General features: G+C 40.2%; 2 protein-coding genes across 2 annotated transcripts; both read left to right on the top strand.

Moving 5' to 3' along the window:
• The first annotated feature begins 102 nt into the window (after positions 1–102).
• Positions 103–10,825, top strand: TMX2 (thioredoxin related transmembrane protein 2). The gene is made up of 8 exons (XM_083350041.1): positions 103–566; positions 3,489–3,549; positions 5,718–5,831; positions 6,489–6,565; positions 6,706–6,812; positions 8,952–9,017; positions 9,384–9,513; positions 9,658–10,825. Exons 1-8 carry the CDS (start codon positions 378–380, stop codon positions 9,802–9,804), a joined length of 891 nt encoding a protein of 296 aa, XP_083206167.1. The 5' UTR covers positions 103–377; the 3' UTR covers positions 9,805–10,825.
• A 2,101-nt stretch (positions 10,826–12,926) lies between these two features.
• On the top strand, positions 12,927–19,356 carry SELENOH (selenoprotein H). The gene is given in 6 exon segments (XM_083350042.1): positions 12,927–13,108; positions 14,384–14,533; positions 15,528–15,534; positions 15,538–15,673; positions 17,226–17,481; positions 19,226–19,356. Coding segments are annotated over 5 exon segments (573 nt in total). The 5' UTR covers positions 12,927–13,108; position 14,384; the 3' UTR covers positions 19,251–19,356.
• The last annotated feature ends 1,047 nt before the right edge of the window (positions 19,357–20,403 follow it).

Genomic DNA, 20,403 nt, shown 5'->3' with positions numbered 1-20,403 from the left:
CTATTGGCTTCGCATCCGGCGCTTTTCTACGTTTGCCCCGGCGTCATTGGAAGGCGGTGACCCCCTCCTCTGCATGCGATTGGCTAACGTACCCGGAACTCGACTATGATACGATAGGTTTAGTTTAGCAGAATTGACACGCTTTTAAGCAGCGGAATTACGTCAAAGCCAAACGTCAGAGCGAAGGCAATGCCTTGGTTGCCGTTCGGAAGACTTTGAGTGCGATATTCTGCCAGCCAATAAGGACGCAGTGTTGTCCACGGAGCCCCGCCTTTTCTTCGATCGACGTCGTCACCCACCGCTCAAGCAAAGAGCCGGGCTCGTGGTGGGTGGGCGGGCGGCCGTCTTGCGCCCGATCTCGGTCAGCGTAGGTGAAGATGGCGGTTTTGGCCCCTTTGCTAGCCTTGTTCTATTCGGTGCCTGGACTCTGCCGCTGGCTGGCGCAGCCTTATTACCCGCTCTCCCTTCTCCTTTCGGCAGCCTTCTTGTTGGTGCGGAAGGTGCCGCCGCTATGCCACGGACTGCCCAGCCAGCGGGAGGACGGGAACTCCTGCGACTTCGACTGGGTAAGATCGGCCTCCGGAGCCCCCGTTCTCCACGGGCCTTCTCCTTTTGGCTCGCCTCGGTTTGGTCTCCTGCTTCCTGCGCCTGCAGGCCTTTCGCGCTTCAGACTCCTGGGTCCAGCGCCTCGAGACCCCGCTGGTCTCCCACCCTTCACCCGGGAGGCGTAAACGGGACGAAGCCCAACCTCCTTAGCGCCACAAGCGGGATCCGAGCAGCTGGGGATCCTGTTTTGGCAACGTTTCCTTCCTTTGACAGTTTCCCAGGAGCCTGTGGTCGTGAGGCCATTTACTTGTTGGAAGATGCATTATGAGAGTGTTCCCAAATTAAAAGGGCATTCATTCATGCGCATTTGTGCATGAGCAGAGAAGAGCACAGAGAAGAGCAACCAAGATGATTAGGGGGCTGGAGGCTAAAACATATAGGGAACGGTTGCTGGAATTGGGTGTATCTAGTTTAATGAAGAGAAGGGTGAGGGATGACATAATAGCAGTGTTCCAATATCTCAGGGGCTACCACAAAGAAGAGGGAGTCAAGCTATTCTCCAAAGCCCCTGAAAGCAGGACAAGAAGCAACGGATGGAAACTAGTCAAGGAGAGAAGCAACCTAGTACTAAGGAGAAACTTCCTGACAGTTAGAACAATTAACCAGTGGAACAACCTGCCTCCAGAGGTGGTGAATGCTCCAACACTGGAGGTTTTTAAGAAGAGACTGGACAGCCATTTGGCTGAAATGGTATAGGGTTTCCTGCCTGAGCAGGGAGTTGGACTAGATGACCTCCAAGGTCCCTTCCAACTTCTTCTTCTTCTTCTTCTTCTTCTTCTTCTTCTTCTTCTTCTTCTTCTTCTTCTTCTTCTTCTTCTTCTTCTTCTTCTTCTTCTTCTTCTTCTTCTTCTTATTATTATTATTATTATTATTATTATTATTATTATTATTATTATTATTTAGTCCTCAGTCTCTGAGAAGTTCCCGGTAGTATCGGACAATTTTCGCTTCTCAGCTCTAGCAGTGTGATCCATAAGCTTAGTGGTTAACGTGGTGGAGATTTTCACCAGTTTTAAATTACAGTGCTTTGCTTAGATTTCGGGATGTGGGTTTGGTCTTCGCTCGTTTCACGCCATAAGAAGCGGAGACCTATCGTGCAATTCATTCCAGTCAGCTTTCTTCAGGCGGACAGTGGCCAAATGTGCTGAAAAATAGTTTCCATCATCCGTGGTGAGATTGAGGAGGTTTATCACTGAACAGCTACTAAAGTAGTTTTTAAAAGTTCTTCAGGAGTGTCAAAGGGTTTATTTAATCTTAGGTTTGGAGTGGAAGGATCATCTCCATAATTCTGTATATACTTGCCCATATGAAGACAAAGCCATACATGTGTTATATTGACACATAAATCAACGATCAGTATATTATGAAGAGGGTCTGACTTTTACAGGAACTAGCTAATGGTTTCTGCTTATAAAAGCAAAACCATACATTTTCAGTATCTTCAAAAATTAATTGAAGTCTAATCTTTGTCATGTTAAGAACATTTTGCTCATAGTGAACAGTTCAATATACACAAGGTATGCATCTGCTAAAACAATCAGCTTGTTATGGATAATAAAGTCTTGAAAATAATCATACCAGTAACATAGGTAAAACCTCCAAATGGTCTCAACAACTCTCTAAGAGTGCAAGTGATCAGCTGTCTGCAAGGAATATAAATCTGTCCATTCCCCACCATCTAGTCAGAGCTGAAGAAGCTTCTTGGATGAGAAGCGAAACATCTTCGAAGAAAAACAAGATAGTCTAGTTGCCTCCTGAAAAAGCACCTTTGGAGCTACCAATAACATAATATCATTATATAGATTAATGATGTGACCATAACTGTAATAATGTGTGCAGTCACACCTCATGATATAATGGAGGTGGAGAAGGTACAGTGGAGAGAAACTTTTGTTTTATGACACCTATCTCCCTGTAAGGTGACTGGGCTGGAGCATCTTCCCTATGAGGAAAAGTTGCCACACATGGGGTTTTTTAGTTTACATGTTTAAAATGTACAACATTTGTGATATGAATAAAGTGGAGAAGCTACTTTCCCTCTCCCAAAATACTAGAACTAGCAGCCACCCAATGAAATTAATCTTGGAAGAATCAGGATCAACAATATTTTGTTTATCCAATGTGTAACTAAACTTGGATTTTATTATCACAAAATGTGACTGCTAGCTATTAGCTTGGTGAGTTTCAAAAAAAGTGTTGGTGCAGTTTATGGATGTCATGAGGATCAATGACTTAACTTTCATAGTAATATGAGAATCTCTGAAGACCATCTGAAAGACTAGTAGACTTCCTTTCGCAGTTGGCTGAATTAGAGATCAGGCTGCTGAATTAGTTGGGACAGGGGTCTAATCCAACAGTTTATGTTCTAAAGTTCATATGTTTAAGAGGCTGCAGAAGTATCCTTGTATCAAACTAACAAGATTTCCCTTCTTATGAAATATTTTATGATCTCAATGTTTCTGTAAGAGCATAATAGTTTATTTTGCAATTGCTGCATACCGTAATTGGTTTAGGAACATTATTGCAGATAGATAAATTGTATGATTGAATAAACCTTGCAATTACTGTAGAAACAAACATCTCAAAATGTCATTGCATCCAGATTATGTAAATAATTTAATAAATAACCCAAATAGATTGCAATTTATGGTATGGCTGCTGTATTCACACACTGAAAGACTGCACATCCACCTACTTGTTTTGTGGCTTTTTTAAAAAATGGACAGCTGTGTAATGATACCAGAGATTAATTTGCAGTAGCTATACTATGCTATTGAAAGGAGGTTTGCATTTAATTCCCTTCTTGTTATTTAGTTAGGTTTTCTACTCTTCCCTTTTACCTCTACTTACTCCTTAAGTACCCAGTTTTGCTTTATTTTTAGCGGGAAGTGGAGATCTTGATGTTTCTGAGTGCCATTGTGATGATGAAGAATCGCCGATCCAGTAAGTAATACTATTCTTGGATGGGGAGAATATCTACTGTTCACCTGTATGTCAGATTCTTGGTCTTTCTATCTCTATAGAAAGCAAGGATCTTCTAGTATTTCAAGAATTATTCAAAAACAGTAAGATGATGTTATAGAAATCTTAGCTGGATTGTTTTTCCTCCTTTCAAATGAAATTTATCTGTTAGGTCATTAGATGAAGACTTTCTCAGTCCCTTACTCATGGCTGTTCTGTGAACTGGTTAGAATATTGGGGTGTGTGTGTGTGTGTGGTGCTAATGTGCACTTAGAATATGAATCTCCAATTCTAAACATATCATTGTATTACACAGCAGATGAATTTCTAATTGTTATTTTTGAAATATTTAGAAAAAAAACTTCATAGGTAGGTGTTATTTGTACTAGAAGTTGTTCCAATGGATAATCAGACCGCTTCAATCTGAGTAAACAGCTGCTGCAGAATGGAATGCATGTGTGAACTTTATGCAATGGTCTTATCTTTGTACAGTAAATAAGATGAAAAAGCTACAAGGCACCTGTTCCCGCAATACAGTGGCTTAATTTTTTCAGTGCATTTCTATTAGGAAGGGCTTTAGAAGGAATTTGCTTCATGTATGGATAGGAACAACCTAAAGACATGAAGGTTAACAATGCTTTCATGCACTTAATGTGGCTATATGATGCGTATGAACAAGCAAAATCAGAGGTATAATAAGGGTGAAATAGAGCTATAGTATCTGAGATGTGAATCAGGTATGGGAGAATAATGACAGAATAAATAACCTAAATTTCCCCAAAATAGTATGTTTATTACCGTAGTTTCATTTCAGTTATTGATTCATTCATTCATTCATTCTGTTCCTATCAGATGCAAAAGATGGAAGTGGTTGCTGAGTAAAAGGAAATTATTTTAGAAAGCTGTATAAAAATTGAAATGGAAATGCATAAAACGTTAGATTTTATGATCAGGAGTTGTGAGGTGGGAGGGGAATCACCATTTTTAATGAACATCAGCTTGCAAAGCTTGGCCAATATTAGATTTTGCTCTTGTTTTGCCTGAACAAGCTAACAGCCTAAACAGTCCAAGCAAAAAGTGGGGCAAATTTTGATAATATTGACTTTGTGTGTGTAATGCCTACCTGTAGAAAGAAAATACACAAGCCTCCAGTGAGAAAAACGTAATTATTAGTCTAAAATGAGCCCCACTAGGGATTTGGGAAATGGCAGACTGGCATTATCTTTTTAAAGTTATGTTTTAGTTGTCCCTCTACTGCAGCTATATCTGCATCTTGCCATTGGATGTTTATAGACATCTTTCTGCACTCCTGAGGTTTGCAGTTTAACTTTGCTATGAAATAATGCTAATGAACTGCTTAAATGTGACTTATTAAAATACTGTTATTAAAAGTCATTACCCAGAGACAAAAGTTTGGGTTTCTCTGATTTACTCGCATATGAACTCATCATGGCCAGAGCTTACTTATACTTGTCAAAGGAAAACCTAGGTCCTGAATGAAGACTCAGCACAGTAAGGTAAAAAGCATGGGGTGCTTCAGTAATGGGGGAGACCCTGGGAGGCCATTGCAGGCTGTGCATGAGTATCTCTCTGATCAGCTGCTGAAAATCCTGTTTGGATTTCAGCAGGAGGGATTTTCAGCCCCTCAATGGAGAGATACGCATGGACTGCCCCGGGCTTCCCATAGTCTCTCCCGTTCTCCTGAGGCATCACCCTGCTTCTTATTTGGGACTCTATCTGCTTAATGACTCACAAGATCACTTAACAGCTACAACCAGGAATACGAGGATTACAGTTGTTGAGTTGGAGCAATCACATGATTTCTCACTTAATGACTACTTCGCTCTAGTTCACATCCTGATTATGGTTGTAAGCAGAGGACTACCTGTAGCATATGCTCAATTTTTACTCAGTCCACAGCCCAATGAAGTCCCTTTTTTCTTGGGAATGGAGGTTGTATAAATTTATTTATCATTATAGTGAGTTATAGCCGGTCAAAATTTGAGAACCCAGATGTCAAGAATTATAAAAAATATGATGCTGTAAATTGACTTTCAGGTTGTCTTAGCTTGCCGTAGTCATTACTTAACCCAAGAGTATTTATAATATCCTGCTGATAATCATCTGCTTTTTTATCTCTGTCTCACAAGTCACTGTGGACCAGCATGTGGGGAATATCTTTATGTTCAGCAAAGTGGCCAATGTGATCCTTTTTTTTCGTCTGGATATCCGGATGGGGCTGCTGTATCTCACGCTCTGCTTAGGTGAGGTCTCTGGGATGGGGCTGCATTTACATTCTTCAGGTAGGGATTGATCTCAGAAATAATTGGGCTTGAGCTATAAAGTGCTCTTTAACAATCGGCACCCTGCATCATTGATCTGACGCGTGGGATTTTGATTTGAAAACATTACTCTGGTTTTCCACTTTGTCTCTCTCTGACTTTCTATCATGATTACTGGTGACAATAGGATAAATGTTCCCTGATTTCTCTGTCTGAAATAATCCAGATACTATATAAAGGAAGCACACCCTTTGTTTCACCAACAACTCTCTTTCTATTGCTTCCCTGTTGATTCCAAGTATTTTGCCTTCTTTACTGCCTGCCTTCCTGCCCATTCTCCTTCAGCCTTTTTAATATTTCTTTCCCCATTTTACTCATTCATCTCCAGTTTCTTCTGTTGCTTCCACCTCCCGCTCCCAACAAATGCAAGACTTTTATTAGTAATACATATGAGTTTGAAAAAATAACATATAGTACATAATGCAGCAAAAAATGCAGACACACAGTGCAAAATAAAAAATTAAAATGTTTTTAAAACATAAAATGACCGTGTCCACTTGTGGAGCATGGCTGTCAACATGTGCAGCTTCCTCAACTCATCCTAAATAGTGCTAAGATCTGCTTCTTGTGTATTTTTAGTGTTCCTGATGACTTGCAAGCCACCTTTGTACTTGGGTCCAGAACACATCAAATATTTCAGCGATAAAACCATAGATGTGAGTATTTTGTTTTTTGCAGACCACTTGTTTTGGGAAGAGTTAGATAAATTTCTGGCTTCTTTTAGCTATTAGAATATCATGTGTAATGTTCACTTCTGTGTGATGAGCAGGCTGTCAGCAAAATCCCTCTTTTACAGGAGGAACTAGCCCGGGACAAGCGGGTGACCTGGATTGTGGAATTCTTTGCTAACTGGTCCAATGAGTGTCAGTCATTTGCTCCTATCTATGCTGATTTGTCTCTCAAGTGAGTGCATTTGATTGAATATTCTGAGACAAGGAGATTGGGAGATGAAGCTGAGATTCCTGTACTTGGGTCAGTCATAAAGCACTGCCTATGGATCTGTATAAGTTATAGTTGTTTGCTTCATACTGCAAAATCTGTGTCCTTCCTATGGTATTGTTTAAGGCACACCCATTCCCCTCCTTCCAGCATGTTTATTTTTAATGTGTCTTGCAGCTTCTAGAGTTTTACTTGATTAATGCACTGATGTTGGATTTTTCTTCCTTTGCTGTAACAAAACAGTGTCCTTTTCAGTAGTTACAACTACATTTGAAAAGTTTGAAGCATCCACAGTAGCTATGATTTAATAATAGCAATGACGTGTACTTGGTATGTCTGGACTACCGTTAGTAAGAATGGGGAGCAAAATGTATAGGGGAGAAGGAACATATTTTAAGGGCTGTTTTCTCTCTCTCCAAATAACCTCATTTTGAGTAATGTTAGGGAAATCATATTGTGCAAAGAGGAAAGGAAGACCACTCAGAGAACCAGGAGGCCACCAGTATACTCAAATTAGGTAGCTATTACTTATCTGGTCCTACCATTTTAGCCCATGTATTTAGATAGGACAAGTGGGACTTGAAACAAGTATTAGTTTCCAATACTTCATTCCAGCCTCCCCTTTTCAGACATGTTCTCTTCTGCTAATTGTTATTCCATATCCCCACAACACGCTAAAGGAATCCCTGAGAATTCACCATGGCATCACTAGCCTTGAATCTGCCTGGACACCCTCCAGATGTCTTGATCTCAACTCTCCGCAGTCTGCAGCCAGAATGTCCTTACCGGAGCATTCTGAGAATTGAAAGCACCAGACCTGGCAGGCTTGTTCTGGTTAAGAAAGACTGCCTAAATAGTCTGCATTCCGGTGCATCATTTCAAAGACAAAATACTATATTGTTTGGAGAATGAAGATAAAGCCACTGGATTACTTGGAAAGTAACACAGATACGTTGGTGTTTTTTTTTAGGATTGAGATTGCTATACTAAAATACTGAAGCAAATGATTTAAAAGGACACATAGACTACGCTTGGTAGTTGTTTAAAAGCAGTAGTGTTCTTGAGAAAAGTAAATGGAATTGAAAAATACTTTTTCCTTGTGTAGATTATATTGTGATGTACGGGAAAGGGAGAGAGGTCTAGAAGCAGAACTGGTAGAAAAATGACAGTTGTTGATTAGCTATTATTATTATTTTATTTATTTTAATTCCATTTATATCCCGCCCTTCTCCGAAGACTCAGGGCGGCTTACAAGCTTAGCAGTAGCCTTCATTCTATGTATATGCCTGCTTATTAGGGCTTTCACACACACCCCAAGCGGCATTATTACAAAGTCAGCTTATTGCCCCCAACAATCTGGGTCCTCATTGGATTGAAATCGCTGAATCAACCTGGATATAAACCTTTCTACTCAGTATGTTGTTTACTTTTATGCTCTTTTGATGGTTCTTGGCTAAGTGTTGGTAGTGTATGTTGCTTTCAGCAATAACCAGCAGATGGCCACAGTGTAGATTTTTTTTTCCCAGTCAGGAAAAATACCCCACTGCTTCCTGGTAACAGTTACTGTAGCTTAAAAGAAGAAGAGTAATTCAGTTCTGTAATGTACAATTCTGGTTAGACTGGGGAAACTCTTGTCTAATTTACCTCAAATTCATATTTGTTCATAAATCTTACTGTGTGACCTTGGGCGGAAGCCTTTTCTTCCCAGCCCAAACTACCTCACAGGGTTGGAAAGATAAGATAAAGTATGGCCCATGCAAGGAAGTTAACGGAAAGGCAGGCTATGACTGGAATAAGTAAATAAAAGTAATACATTCTGGTACTTGTTGGCCTCTGTTGGTCCTTATTCAGATATTTGGTTTAAAAAACACAAGAGATCATTGTATGCTCCTTGAGGATTAATATCTCCGAGGTTTGGCGTGAAGACATATTATGCTGTAACTTTACTGAAAAAGCTTGGCTTAATAAGACCTCAGTGAAAAATTGCCTGGAAGTCACATTCCAATGCAGAAAAAGGGAAGAGGAGGATAATTGTTGCTATTATCAAATATTTTACTTGTTGGCATTTCCACGTATATGGTAATCACTGTTATATTTTACCAGATATAATTGCACTGGATTGAACTTTGGAAAAGTTGATGTGGGTCGCTACCCTGACGTCAGCACCAAGTAAGCCCTCGGCCTCTATACATACCTAGGATGGTTAGACAGACTAGAATGCCAGATATGTGAGAGAACATTGGGAAGATTTATTTTCTAATAGCAGGGCATTGGGAAAAGGGAGGACATTAATTGGTATTCTCATAGTATAAGTGATTAGATTCAGAACTGCAGAAGTGATACCAGGCTGCAGTAGGGAGCACATTTCCAATTTACACGGAACTATTGGTACTATAATATCTTCAAATATCAAGATTTTAATGGGCCCCAAGACACGTTCTTGGCCTGTTTGTTTATGGGGCCAGAAAAGATTACCAACTTGATTAGACACTACTTTTTAGAAATTGTTCTTGGACTTCATTCATCTCTTCATAGGTACAAAATCAGCACCTCTCCTCTCACTAAGCAACTGCCTACACTGATCCTTTTCCAAGGTGGCAAAGAAGTGATGCGCCGGCCCCAGATTGATAAAAAGGGACGAGCAGTTTCTTGGAACTTTTCTGAGGTATTCCTTTTAGCCATAATTGATACTAAGCAAAGCTCCCTAGTAAAATGTCTGATAAATTACTAAATTATTGCAGCTGAGTTGTTGTCACATTGGGAGCTGGAGGCTGGCATAAAGCAACAGTAATATGTCTTTCTCTTACAGGAGAATGTGATCCGGGAATTCAACTTGAATGAACTATACCAGAAAGCCAAGAAAATATCCAAGCATGCAGATGAGAACTTTGAGGAATTTTCAGAACAGTCAGCTATCACAGAGCATCCTAACGGAGAAAGCAAGAAAGACAAATAATGCCTGTAAGACTGGACAATAATGCTCTTGCTGTTAGGCTCTCCATTTCTCCGTTTCCATCCTGACATTTCTCCTGGGATGTTATCCAAAGACTGCTTCCATCCAACGGTGATGGTGCTGGAAGATGTGTATAATCACTAAGATACTTATTATCCTGGGCTCTGCTGTTGGCCATGGGACTCTACATTTTCTTTTGTATTTTTGTTCCAAATTTTCTTTCCAAGAGTCACTACTGATATTTAAGTAATAGAAGCATCCAGAGAAAACCTTGGTGACCTCCTCAAGGAGAGTATCACCATGGAATGCAACTTGCTTCTCTGGGAATTAGTAGGAACTGCTAAGAAAAAAACACTGTAATAGGAGGGTAAATCTATTTCTTGTTTTATCGGTATGATTTCAATGGTAAAATTGGACAAACCCACATCTCACATGAAATCAACTCCATTCACTCCTGAAGGTTCGCTCTGAGAAGATATTGGCATTTCTGACCAGTTTCTGCTACCCTACCCATTGCCCTATCTATTATAATTGTGGTCATTGTTATTGTTATTAAGAAAGGTCTTGTGATAACTTGTGGTCTTTTCTCTTTTTAGAAACTAATGGGCAATAGTAGAATATTTGCTGAATTCGAAATTGTGCCAGAAAACCAGTGGCTAATATACAGCTTTAAAAGATCTCCTATCTTTTATAGTAACAGCTGGTAGCTTAGTGTGACTATTTGACTTGGAGGAGCTGCTGTTTCTATCATCCATCTAATACTGCACAAAACAGGATTTAACTAATGTGGCAGATGTTTTGGGACTACATTGAAAGAAGTTCTTAGCCAGTGTGGCTATCTGGGTAGAGCAAAGGTTGGGCAAGTATTGTCCTACTGTTTTGTAGTTGCTGCACTCCGACAGAGGGCTTGCCTGTAGGTGAAAACACTGCAAATCAGCACGGTTCATCCATGTTCATGCTTCTGTTAATGGTATTGTACAGGTGCCTTTAATAAATCTGGGAGTGTTGTATTCCTGTGACTTTTTATTGATTAATTATTCTGTTGGTGGGGTTCCTGCCTTCATGGTTTGACTTTGGCTTATAAAAAAATACAGTCTTTTAATGTTTAAATCAATTTTCTCAAGGCTCAGCTGATTCTTTATGCAACAGCATTTTCAGGCTTTCACTTTTTCTCTTAGGGTACATTTATAGACCATATGCAGAAAGCAAGTACCGTAAGTTTCACAGTTGAGGGGTTCACATAATTTACTTGTGTGTGTGTGTGTGTATCGCCATCTATTGTTTGTAGACTAAAGTGAAGCAGGCAGTAAAAAAAGGGATGGTGTTTTATTATTTATTTCACAATATTTGTACCCCACCTCATTCCTAGCAGATTACTATACTTTGCATTAAAAGTATTAACTAAACCCTGGTTCAAATCCTCCATCTATTTAAATGAGACTGTTCAAGGATTAGTACTATGGGTTCTGCTGATTTGACAGATGGAAAATACATGCTTCTTTAAGAAGTGTAACTTAATGTCCTCATTTTTAGAATATACAATGGTACAATTACAAAACTTCAGTAGCAAATGAAGATGTGTAACCTGGGCTCTAATGTTATTTTAACAGTGGCAAGGAGCAAGTCTTCTTCAACCGCCCATCTCTTTTCTGGAGGAGACAAGCAGCATGTCTCTTGGCTCCAGATGTAGGACTAGAACCAACTGATGAAAATAGCATGGTAGCAGATTTCAACTCAATGTTAGGAGAAATGCTGCTTCCATAAACTAACAATACTCTTTGGAACAGAATTTCTCTGAAGTCTGTATTACCTCAACCCTATTATATTTTGGCTTTTTCAACAGGACAGCTTCTGACCCTGTTTTCTGATCTATATTTTAAAGGGTATAACTAGTCTTTTTGTTTTTCCAATATGAGCAATCCTATCATTAATTTGATTTTGATTTTTAATTTATATTCCACCATTATTATTTTTTTAAACAGCTTAAGGCAGAGAACAAATCCACCACCTCCTCTGTTTTCCCTCACAACTACAATCCTGTGGGGTGAATTGGGCTGAGAATGACTGGCTCAAGGTCACCCAGCTGACTTTCATGGCTATGGCCGGACTTGATTTCTGTCTTCTGCTTTGTCTTTGTCTGTTTTTCAAAAGTTCTAATAATTTATATGGACATAAGCTAGCCACGGTTGCAGCTGCAACTGAGCCTTATAAGTCAATCGCCGATTTTGTACATTAATTCTGGTTAGCGTAGTTAAGTTTATTGTATGAACTCGGCCAAGAGCGGGAGAGATTTTCTCAGGAGGCCAATGATGTACTACTCTCCTTTGTTAAGAGAGCTGGGCGGCATCTCCTACTGCAGGGGTCTTCAAACTTGGCCCTTTTATGACTTGTGGACTTCAACTCCCAGAATTCCTCAGCCAGCAAAGCTGGTTGAGGAATTCTGGGAGTTGAAGTCCACAAGTCATAAAAGGGCCAAGTTTGAAGACCCCTGTCGTACCGTATTTGCAAGATTCTCCACGGAGCTGCAAGTTGGATTCAATTATTGTTGTCTCTTGTGAAGCGGTGGGCGACACGGAAGAGCAGAAGATACGTCCGTGGATGAAGCAGGACAACTGCACAAGCAAATGATACTCAAAAGTGACGGAAGAGCAGCGAAAGGCTGAATTGTACCTACTTCTCTGGAAGCGCCAGTCCAACTCACCGTGCGGCTCCTTTAACTGAAATGCGCCGCTACCTGCCCCGCCCACCGGGATTCTGATTACTGCCTATCCCAGGGGTGTAGGCAACCTCGGCTCTTTTATGACTCATGGACTTCAACTCCCAGAATTCCTGAGTCAGCTGACTCAGGAATTCTGGGAGTTGAAGTCCATGAGTCATAAAAGAGCCGAGGTTGCCTACACCCCTGGCCTATCCAAAGGGGAGTCGCCACCTTTGCGACACCCACTTGCAATAGAACTTGAAAACGCGCCCAGCTAACACAGTAACCCTTCGAAAGCGAGCCGTGATTGAGAAGAATAGAATAGAATAGAATAGAATAGAATAGAATAGAATAGAATAGAATAGAATAGAATAGAATAGAATAGAAATAGAAATAGCTGGAAGGGACCTTGGAGGTCTTCTAGTCCAGCCCCCTGCTCAAGCAGGAGAACCTGCCACCAGAATTGGTTGCTACGGAACGTCACTCAAAACCGCCCCGTTTCACGCGAACGGTGACGGGCAGCGGCCATCTTACGAAAGTCTTTGGCGCGCTGGGGAAATCGAAAGGCGTGGGGTTGCTGGGGCTTCGTCGCAGCAGCAGCTTTGGAAGGTGAGGCGGGAAGGCTCTTCCCTGTATTTGGCCTGTGGTGGTGGGGGGGTTTTTGCTTGTCTGCCTTTTGCAGGTTTATCGTTAATGCATCCGACTCCCGTCCAGTCAGCGCTAACGGTTGAGGCTGCGGGACATTTCCTTTATTGAGCATAAGCTGCCCACCATGTGGGTTGTACCGTCTGTAACAAAAAAGCAGGCAAGGTTGCTTCGCGTCTTGAAAACCCGGAGTTGCTCTCTTGTTGGTCGCATTCTTTGGCTTTTCAGCCTCAGATTAATCTCTTTCCCGCAACTCCAAAGCCGCGATGTTTTAAGTGCTGAAATCTAAATGGTTTTCTTGGCAAACTTCACGGTTCTTTCTTCTGCCTTCTCCAACGAGGGCTCTTGGACTAATTCTGTTCTGCTTTTATGATCATTGATTGCCATTTCTCTTTAGCGTTACCAAAGATTCTGCTTCGGTCGTTATCCGTTGCATTTGTATCCGTCCACCCTTTTTCTCCCAGCGCTCAGCATCTCATCCAGTGAATCCCGTAGCTGAACGGGAATTTGAACCCTACACTGGGTCTTCTTTGCGTATAAATTGATTAAATAAACCATGATGCTTTATCATCTTTTTTTGCTTTTCTTTCATTTTTGATGAAAAGCTTGTAGATAACACACACAAACCCATATTCTCTAATATGCTCTTTTCTAAAAATTTAGTGGTTTTTTTTAATACAGGTAGTCTTTGACTTATGACTGGATTTTTGTTGCTAAGTGAAACATTTGTTAACTGAATTTTATAACCTATTATGCCACAGTTGTTAAGTGAATTGCTGCAGTTAGTAACATGGTTGTTAAGTGAACCTGGCTTCCTAATTGAGTTTGCTTGTAAGAAGATGACGAAAGATTATCCCATGATCCCAGGACACTGCAACCGTCGTAAATATGAGTCAGTTGCCAAGCATCTGCAGATTTTCTGGAGTTTTAAAGGCCTCTGAACATACATTAATCCCCACCATAGTTGATGCTGGTGAGCCCTGGCCACACTTTTTGCATTTCTTGAGCTCAGTAAATCAAGGATGGCTTGGCTTTTTTTTAATCTCTGGATCATTCCAGGCAGAGAGTATTATATAGTTATTCTATCTATTCCTCTTTTCCTCTTCCTATAGCATAATAGATTAGCATTCTCTAAGCCTTCTTTCTTTGGTGTGACCTTCCCAGAAAAATCTACATATACTGAGATCTGTGATCCCAAAATACAAATGTAATATTCTTTCTTCTTGCCTTCATTTGTAGAATGCCTCCCAAGGGGCGGAAAAGGAAGGCAGAGATCCCTCAAGCAGAAGCCACAGCATCCAATGGAGAGGGAGCCAATGAGGTGAAGAAATTGCCCAAGATTCGGAAGAATGAAGGACCGGGAGACCTTCATGTGACGATTGAGCACTGGTAAAAGAATCTTGACATATTGCCTACATATAGAGAAGGGATCAGTCAGATATCTTGCTTCAGAATAACTTTTTTTCCTCATTCTGCAAATGATTATTGGGCCTTGGATAGATGTTCAGTAACAAAAATTAATAGTGTGAATTTTAATTCATTGTGTTTGCCGTGAAAAATAAGTTTTGTGAAGATGGGTGGATATTTCACTTCTTTTTAAATTGATGCATATATGTCCTAACAGTTGCTTAGAGCTGCCTTCTCTTTGGTGTTCTAGGAATTCTAGAAATCGAAGCATCAATAGATCTGGAGATTCCTGACGGGAGATGTTTTAGATTCAATTCCCCCAAATTAGGAAAGAATCCCATCTGTTCTTAAAAGTTACTTAAAGTAAATATATTAAAACAGCTTTAAAGATAAATTCTGCTGACCACTCAAATAGAAACCCATCTTTTAATTCAGGAGTTTTCTAACGTTTTGAGATTACAGAACTTGTTAATTTAAAAATTCTGGAATCCTGATCAAGAGGCAAAGCTCTAAAAAATAGGAAATTATTTGAGTTCAAGGGTTTTCTTTTCCTTTTTGCTATTAGCTTTTCAGAGAACTCCATCAAGTTCTCCTGGAACTTTAGAGTTCTAAAAAAACAGGTTTTTGGAAAAAACAACAACCAAAATGCTTTAATTGATTAAACCCTGTAGCTTGCATGGAACCTGTTTTGAATCTAATATTTCATTGTAATATCAGGCCTCAGTGCAATGAACTTTGCATGCAGTGGACTAAATTGCTGCAGCTATTGCTATTTTTTTTAGTTAATTATTAGATAATTATGCCACCTCCAAATAAAAAACTTTTTGTTACAAAATAAAAAGAGAAAGATTAGATGGACTTTTAAATATGGTGGTAACCTAGTTCTTTTAAAGTTCCACAGGGACTTTCAAATAATATTTCATATTCACTCTATAGTATTAAAATGTTTTTTCCTCTTTTTCCCCAATACTGACAGTAAAAGCTGACGAGTCTTTGGACGCAGAGCTGAGGCTGTCAGCCAAGAGCTGGGCCTGGCCTTTCCTGACATCCTTGTGGAGGTCAACCTTGAAAAGCCCCGGAGAAATAGCTTTGAAGTGGTTCTCTTGAAAAAAGATGGCACCAGTGAGTTATTCTGTTGCTTATGGGAAGGGGATGGATGAGACTGTGTCGGATTTGTAATCTCAATGCTAACCATTGCTTAGTTCAGTCTATTGAATATACTGCAATTGGTTTATTAAATTAAGTCAATTTCCTAGTTTCCATGATAAAAGCCATGCCAGTTAGTATTGCTGAGTTTGCCCTAAACATACTTGACCACAAGTAGCACAGTGCATGAATGAAACCTGTGATCAACTTCTCAGGAATTGTTACATTTACTTGGATGATGTTACAGAATGGGCTTAATTATATGCCATCCGGTTGATATAAACTCTTTGTGACCTCACTGATAAGACTTTCTCCATGATACTCTGTCCCCCACCTGGCCCTTCAGATCTTTCAAAGGTACAACTGAGTCCATGTACCTTATTGCAGATCGTCTTCTTTCTCTCTTTCCTTCCACCTTAAGTTTTTTTATAATGTGTCCAAATTTTTCTAATTTGAACTCGATTGTTTATTTGTTTTATGATCTATTTGTTTAACATGTCATTTGATAATCATGGCAGTTTTAAAGTTCAAAAGCCTCAATACTCTATCCTACTTCTTCAAAGTCCAAATTTTGTTTCTCTAGAGCAGACATGTCAAACTCACGACCTCTCGTGTTGGGACTGTTTTGCCATTGCCAGCAATGGGGTGAGCATGGCTTCCGGATGACGCGTCCGGCTACGGGCCGGCAGTTTGACACCCCCTGCTATAGTGTGTCACAGGGGAAAACATCTGTCTGTTGTACCTATTGTTTTATACCTATATGCTTTGATCTTCTTCATATTCAATATTAGTCCCATATTTTCAGTGTTTATGACTTTTTATTATAATAGTGCTACAAACTCTGTGTACATTTCACAGTATAATAATAACTTTATTGTCACTTTGAATGTACACCAATCAACATACACTTCCAATATACACTCCTTGTTCGTGGCCAGCAGCTGATGTGAAAGTGGGTATTGAAGCATAGCACCAGACTACCCACAGCAGATATCAGCTGTCAATCAATAACATTCGATGTTAGCAGCCTTGACATCCCCAACATAACATCCACAATGTCATTGTGTTGCTTCTCTTAAAAAAAAACCACTCTTTCATTCCCCTAAAATAGCCAAGAGACAAGATTTTCTATGAGAGCAGCAAAATATTGCACGATATTTTATGGTGTATTCCTGAAATCTCATGAGAGTTGGATTGAGTTACTCAGATCTTATATAAATGTGATGCCCAGACATAAGAGATGATGCAGCAGAATAAAGTTACAGCCTAGAAAGATACATTAACTTTGTTCTGCTTCATCTGGACATCTACTTTTTGTCTAATGCAGTTTTGAAATGAGAAATAGCAGACTTCCAGTTAATACCATGTTTCCCCTTAAATAATTACACCTGTTAACTGTGTTCCCTATGGTACTAACTACAGAATGAGCAGGAAATGCAAAATGGTTAAAAACATGTACTTGTGTCTTCAAGTGAGGAGGTTGATGAGTGCACTAATCATGCCCCATCTTGTCACTCTACATATATAGTGAGTGCCTTTCTCCATGAAGATGCTCCAGTGTTCCAAGAGAATTTTGGAAAATGGAGATTCTCAAATGGTGGTGAATTTCCACAGCCAAGGAGATGGTTTGTTGCAGAGATTCACTTTAAAAAAAACATGGAAGAGAACAAGATGCAGATGGAAGTGAAACCACGTAGTATGAACAGAACAAGATGTCCCAAGCATACTACTCTGGGAACAAGAGCTGAATTTAATGAGATTTGCTATAGAATAAAGAAGCTTAGGTTTGTTTGTTCAATTTTTATAGCCACCCACCTCAATAACTGGGCAGCTTACAATTAAAAAAAATACTACGATTAAAATAATAACATTTTAAAATGATGAAAACTATAAAAATCATCCCAAATATATATATAGAGAGCAGCTGAGATACTTGGCCAGTTAACAAGCCAGGAAGCTGTGCCCTTACCACAATCAGCATAGACAGGCTTTTAGAGCTTTATGAAAGGTCTAATAGTTTTAAGGCCATTCTAATCTCCCAAGAGGAAGATATTTCATAGGGCAGGGTCTACAACAGAAAAGGCCCATTTTCTACGCTTTGCCAGCCAATACTTTTTGCCTGACGGGTTCTGCAACATGGTCTGTTAGATTGAATTGGGCAGGTAGACTCTTGAAAAAAGGCAGTCCCTCAGGTAACCCAGTCCCAAGCCAGGTAAGGCTTTTAAAGGTGACAACCAACACTTTGAATTGTATCCGGAAACATACAGGTAACCAATGCAGCTCCTCCAGTACTAGTGTTATGTGTACTATATCTGGCACCATTTACTACCTGCACTAGCTGAAATTTCTGAATGCTCTTCAGAGGCATCCCCATGTAGACTGTGTTGCAGTAGTCTAAATGAGAGGTCACAAGGGCATGAGTCACTGAGCAGGGCCTTCCGGTCCAGGATTAGGCATAAGTGACACACTTGCCAAGGTGTGCAAAGGTTCTCTTAGCTATGGCTGCCACCTTTCAGCAGTAGCTGTGAGTCTAGGGAGGACCCCCCAGATTACACACAGGGCCTGTCAAAGGTACTGCAACCCCATCCAAGACTAAAGATGGAAGAACCTTATCTCTGGAAGGTCCAAATACCCACTGCCACTCTGTCTTGCTAGGGTTGAGTGGGAGTTCATTTCACAACATCCAGTCCCCAACAACCACCAGACACGGGTAGGGCATCAACAGCATTACTTGAGAAGCATGGGGAAGATATATAAAGCTGCATGTCGTCTGCATATTGATATCTTACTGAAACCAGTGGATCATCTTTCCCAGCAACCTCATTTACTTGTTAAGTAAAAGGAGAGAGAGAGAGAACCAGATTCTGGGCACCCTACAAAGTACCCTTACTTTGGGCTGGATCTCTCCTATCAACACCAACTGGAACCAGCCCGAGAAAGGAGGAAAACCAGCACAATACAGTGTTCCCCACACCCAGTTGTTGAAACTGGCTCTGAAGGGTACCACGATTGATGGTACTGAACACCACTGAGAAGTCAAAAAGAGCCAGGATGGATGGACATCCTCCATCCTGATCCTGCCAGAGGCCACTTAAGATCATTTTCCTTTCAATTGATAAATGTTGTATTTCAGACATGAAAAATGGAGGTGATGTAATGAATGTGTTATTCATTATAATGAATGGCTATGCCACATTTTTATATGGGTCTGGTTTATTTTACTACAAGTACCTTCAGTTCTTTTTATGAGCTCTATTGCGGAAGCATTCACTTTTTTTCATTATACAACTCTTCATTCTGTCCCACAAACAGGACCAAGCTTAAACAGCTTGGCAGAGAAAAAATGTAGTTTAGAGATGAACAGTGTCTGGTTGCAAGTAGCCCCATTTCTTTTGAAGGTAATTAGTTGATCAGCGAATTCAGTTGTGTTTACAAACCATGTAACTTCTTGGCAGTGTGTATGGGATGTACTGACATTGTATAAACCAAGTACTGCTGGTGATTGCCTTTTGTGTTAATTATTTTTAGAGATAGAGCTATGGACTGGTCTTAAAAAAGGGCCACCCCGTAAACTCAAATTCCCAGAACCTAGCGACATCGTTGAATTGGTGAAGTGCAACTTAAACTAAAGTCAACAATGATGGAGTAGGAGTGAAGCGGTAAGTTCACATCCAGAATGGCTTTGTGTGTGTGTGTGTTTTGAAGTGTCTCTGGTTATAAGGGTAGGCAGGCTGCAAACACCCTAGTTTTGATCACGTGATGTACGGGGCACTGCAGCGGCCATAACTTCAGGAAGCAGTCATAACTCTCTGTTCAGTGCCACCATAATTGTGAAGGGTTAGCGAATGGTCATTATCTCGAGGATTGCCTCAAGACAAATAAAATGTCTTGAACCCTGTGCCAATCAACTGGCTCCTGTACAATATTTGAACAAATGTACTTGGAGATCATTGATCACAATACCTAAAATGAGTCATAGTTTACAACTCTGGAACCTTAAATTCTATATCCTTATATTGTGGGAACATCTCTTAAGGGTTGTACCATGGATAGCCATGTGCATCTGTACTGCGTGGTTTAGAAATGTAATTAAAACCATTGTACACGTGGAAGTTGTAAGTGATGCTCTTGAACTGGGGAGTAGGAGCTGTGCCTAAAAGCCATCTTTTGTTTTCTGCAGCCTCTACAACTGTCCGTTTGTCCTGTGAGCTGGAGCATTCATGATGAGATATGATGAAGTGGGGTAAACTCTGGTCGTATCTCTGAAACTGCTGCTCCTCCTTTACAAAGAAGAATGGACCAGATGTTATCCTTTCCTGACCCACCATCTTTTCAAATGTTTGTTACTCCTGGGAACATTTTGGGGAAGAACTTTTATTTTCAGTAAAGCTTAACTGCCTTCCTCTATTTCTTGTTCAGTTCTGTCCTGTGAAATAAAGGTGTCATGAGATTCTGTCACGGCATAGTTTAGATTGATCCAGTTTTGTGAATTAAAGTTGTACATCTGTGTTCACATGCCGTTTCATCTGCTGAAGTGTTAACTTACCCTCCCAAGCATGTGTATGACTTCTGAAAACATATTTTTCTTTTTTTACTACTGCACTTTTATCCCTCCCACAGCTCCGGGCTACCATGCTAATTTTTTATCCTGTATTTTCCCCCCAATAAAACCTAAATATATGCTTGTTTGCTAGTGGTATTTTAGA

Source organism: Vipera ursinii (genome assembly GCF_947247035.1).
Source record: "Vipera ursinii genome assembly, chromosome: 1".
In the NCBI taxonomy this organism is placed as follows: domain Eukaryota; kingdom Metazoa; phylum Chordata; class Lepidosauria; order Squamata; family Viperidae; genus Vipera; species Vipera ursinii.
The sequence above is the reverse complement of the archived record's forward strand: the minus strand, read 5'-3'. Positions and strand labels throughout refer to the sequence as shown.

What these genes read in the sequence shown, in the direction of transcription:
- TMX2 (XM_083350041.1), top strand. Translation starts at nt 378, where the DNA reads ATGGCGGTTTTGGCCCCTTTGCTAGCCTTGTTCTATTCGGTGCCTGGA. An exon ending in TACCCTGACGTCAGCACCAA is followed by an intron (nt 9,018 to 9,383) that starts GTAAGCCCTCGG and finishes ATCTCTTCATAG; the next exon opens with GTACAAAATCAGCACCTCTC. An exon ending in TTTCTTGGAACTTTTCTGAG is followed by an intron (nt 9,514 to 9,657) that starts GTATTCCTTTTA and finishes TTTCTCTTACAG; the next exon opens with GAGAATGTGATCCGGGAATT.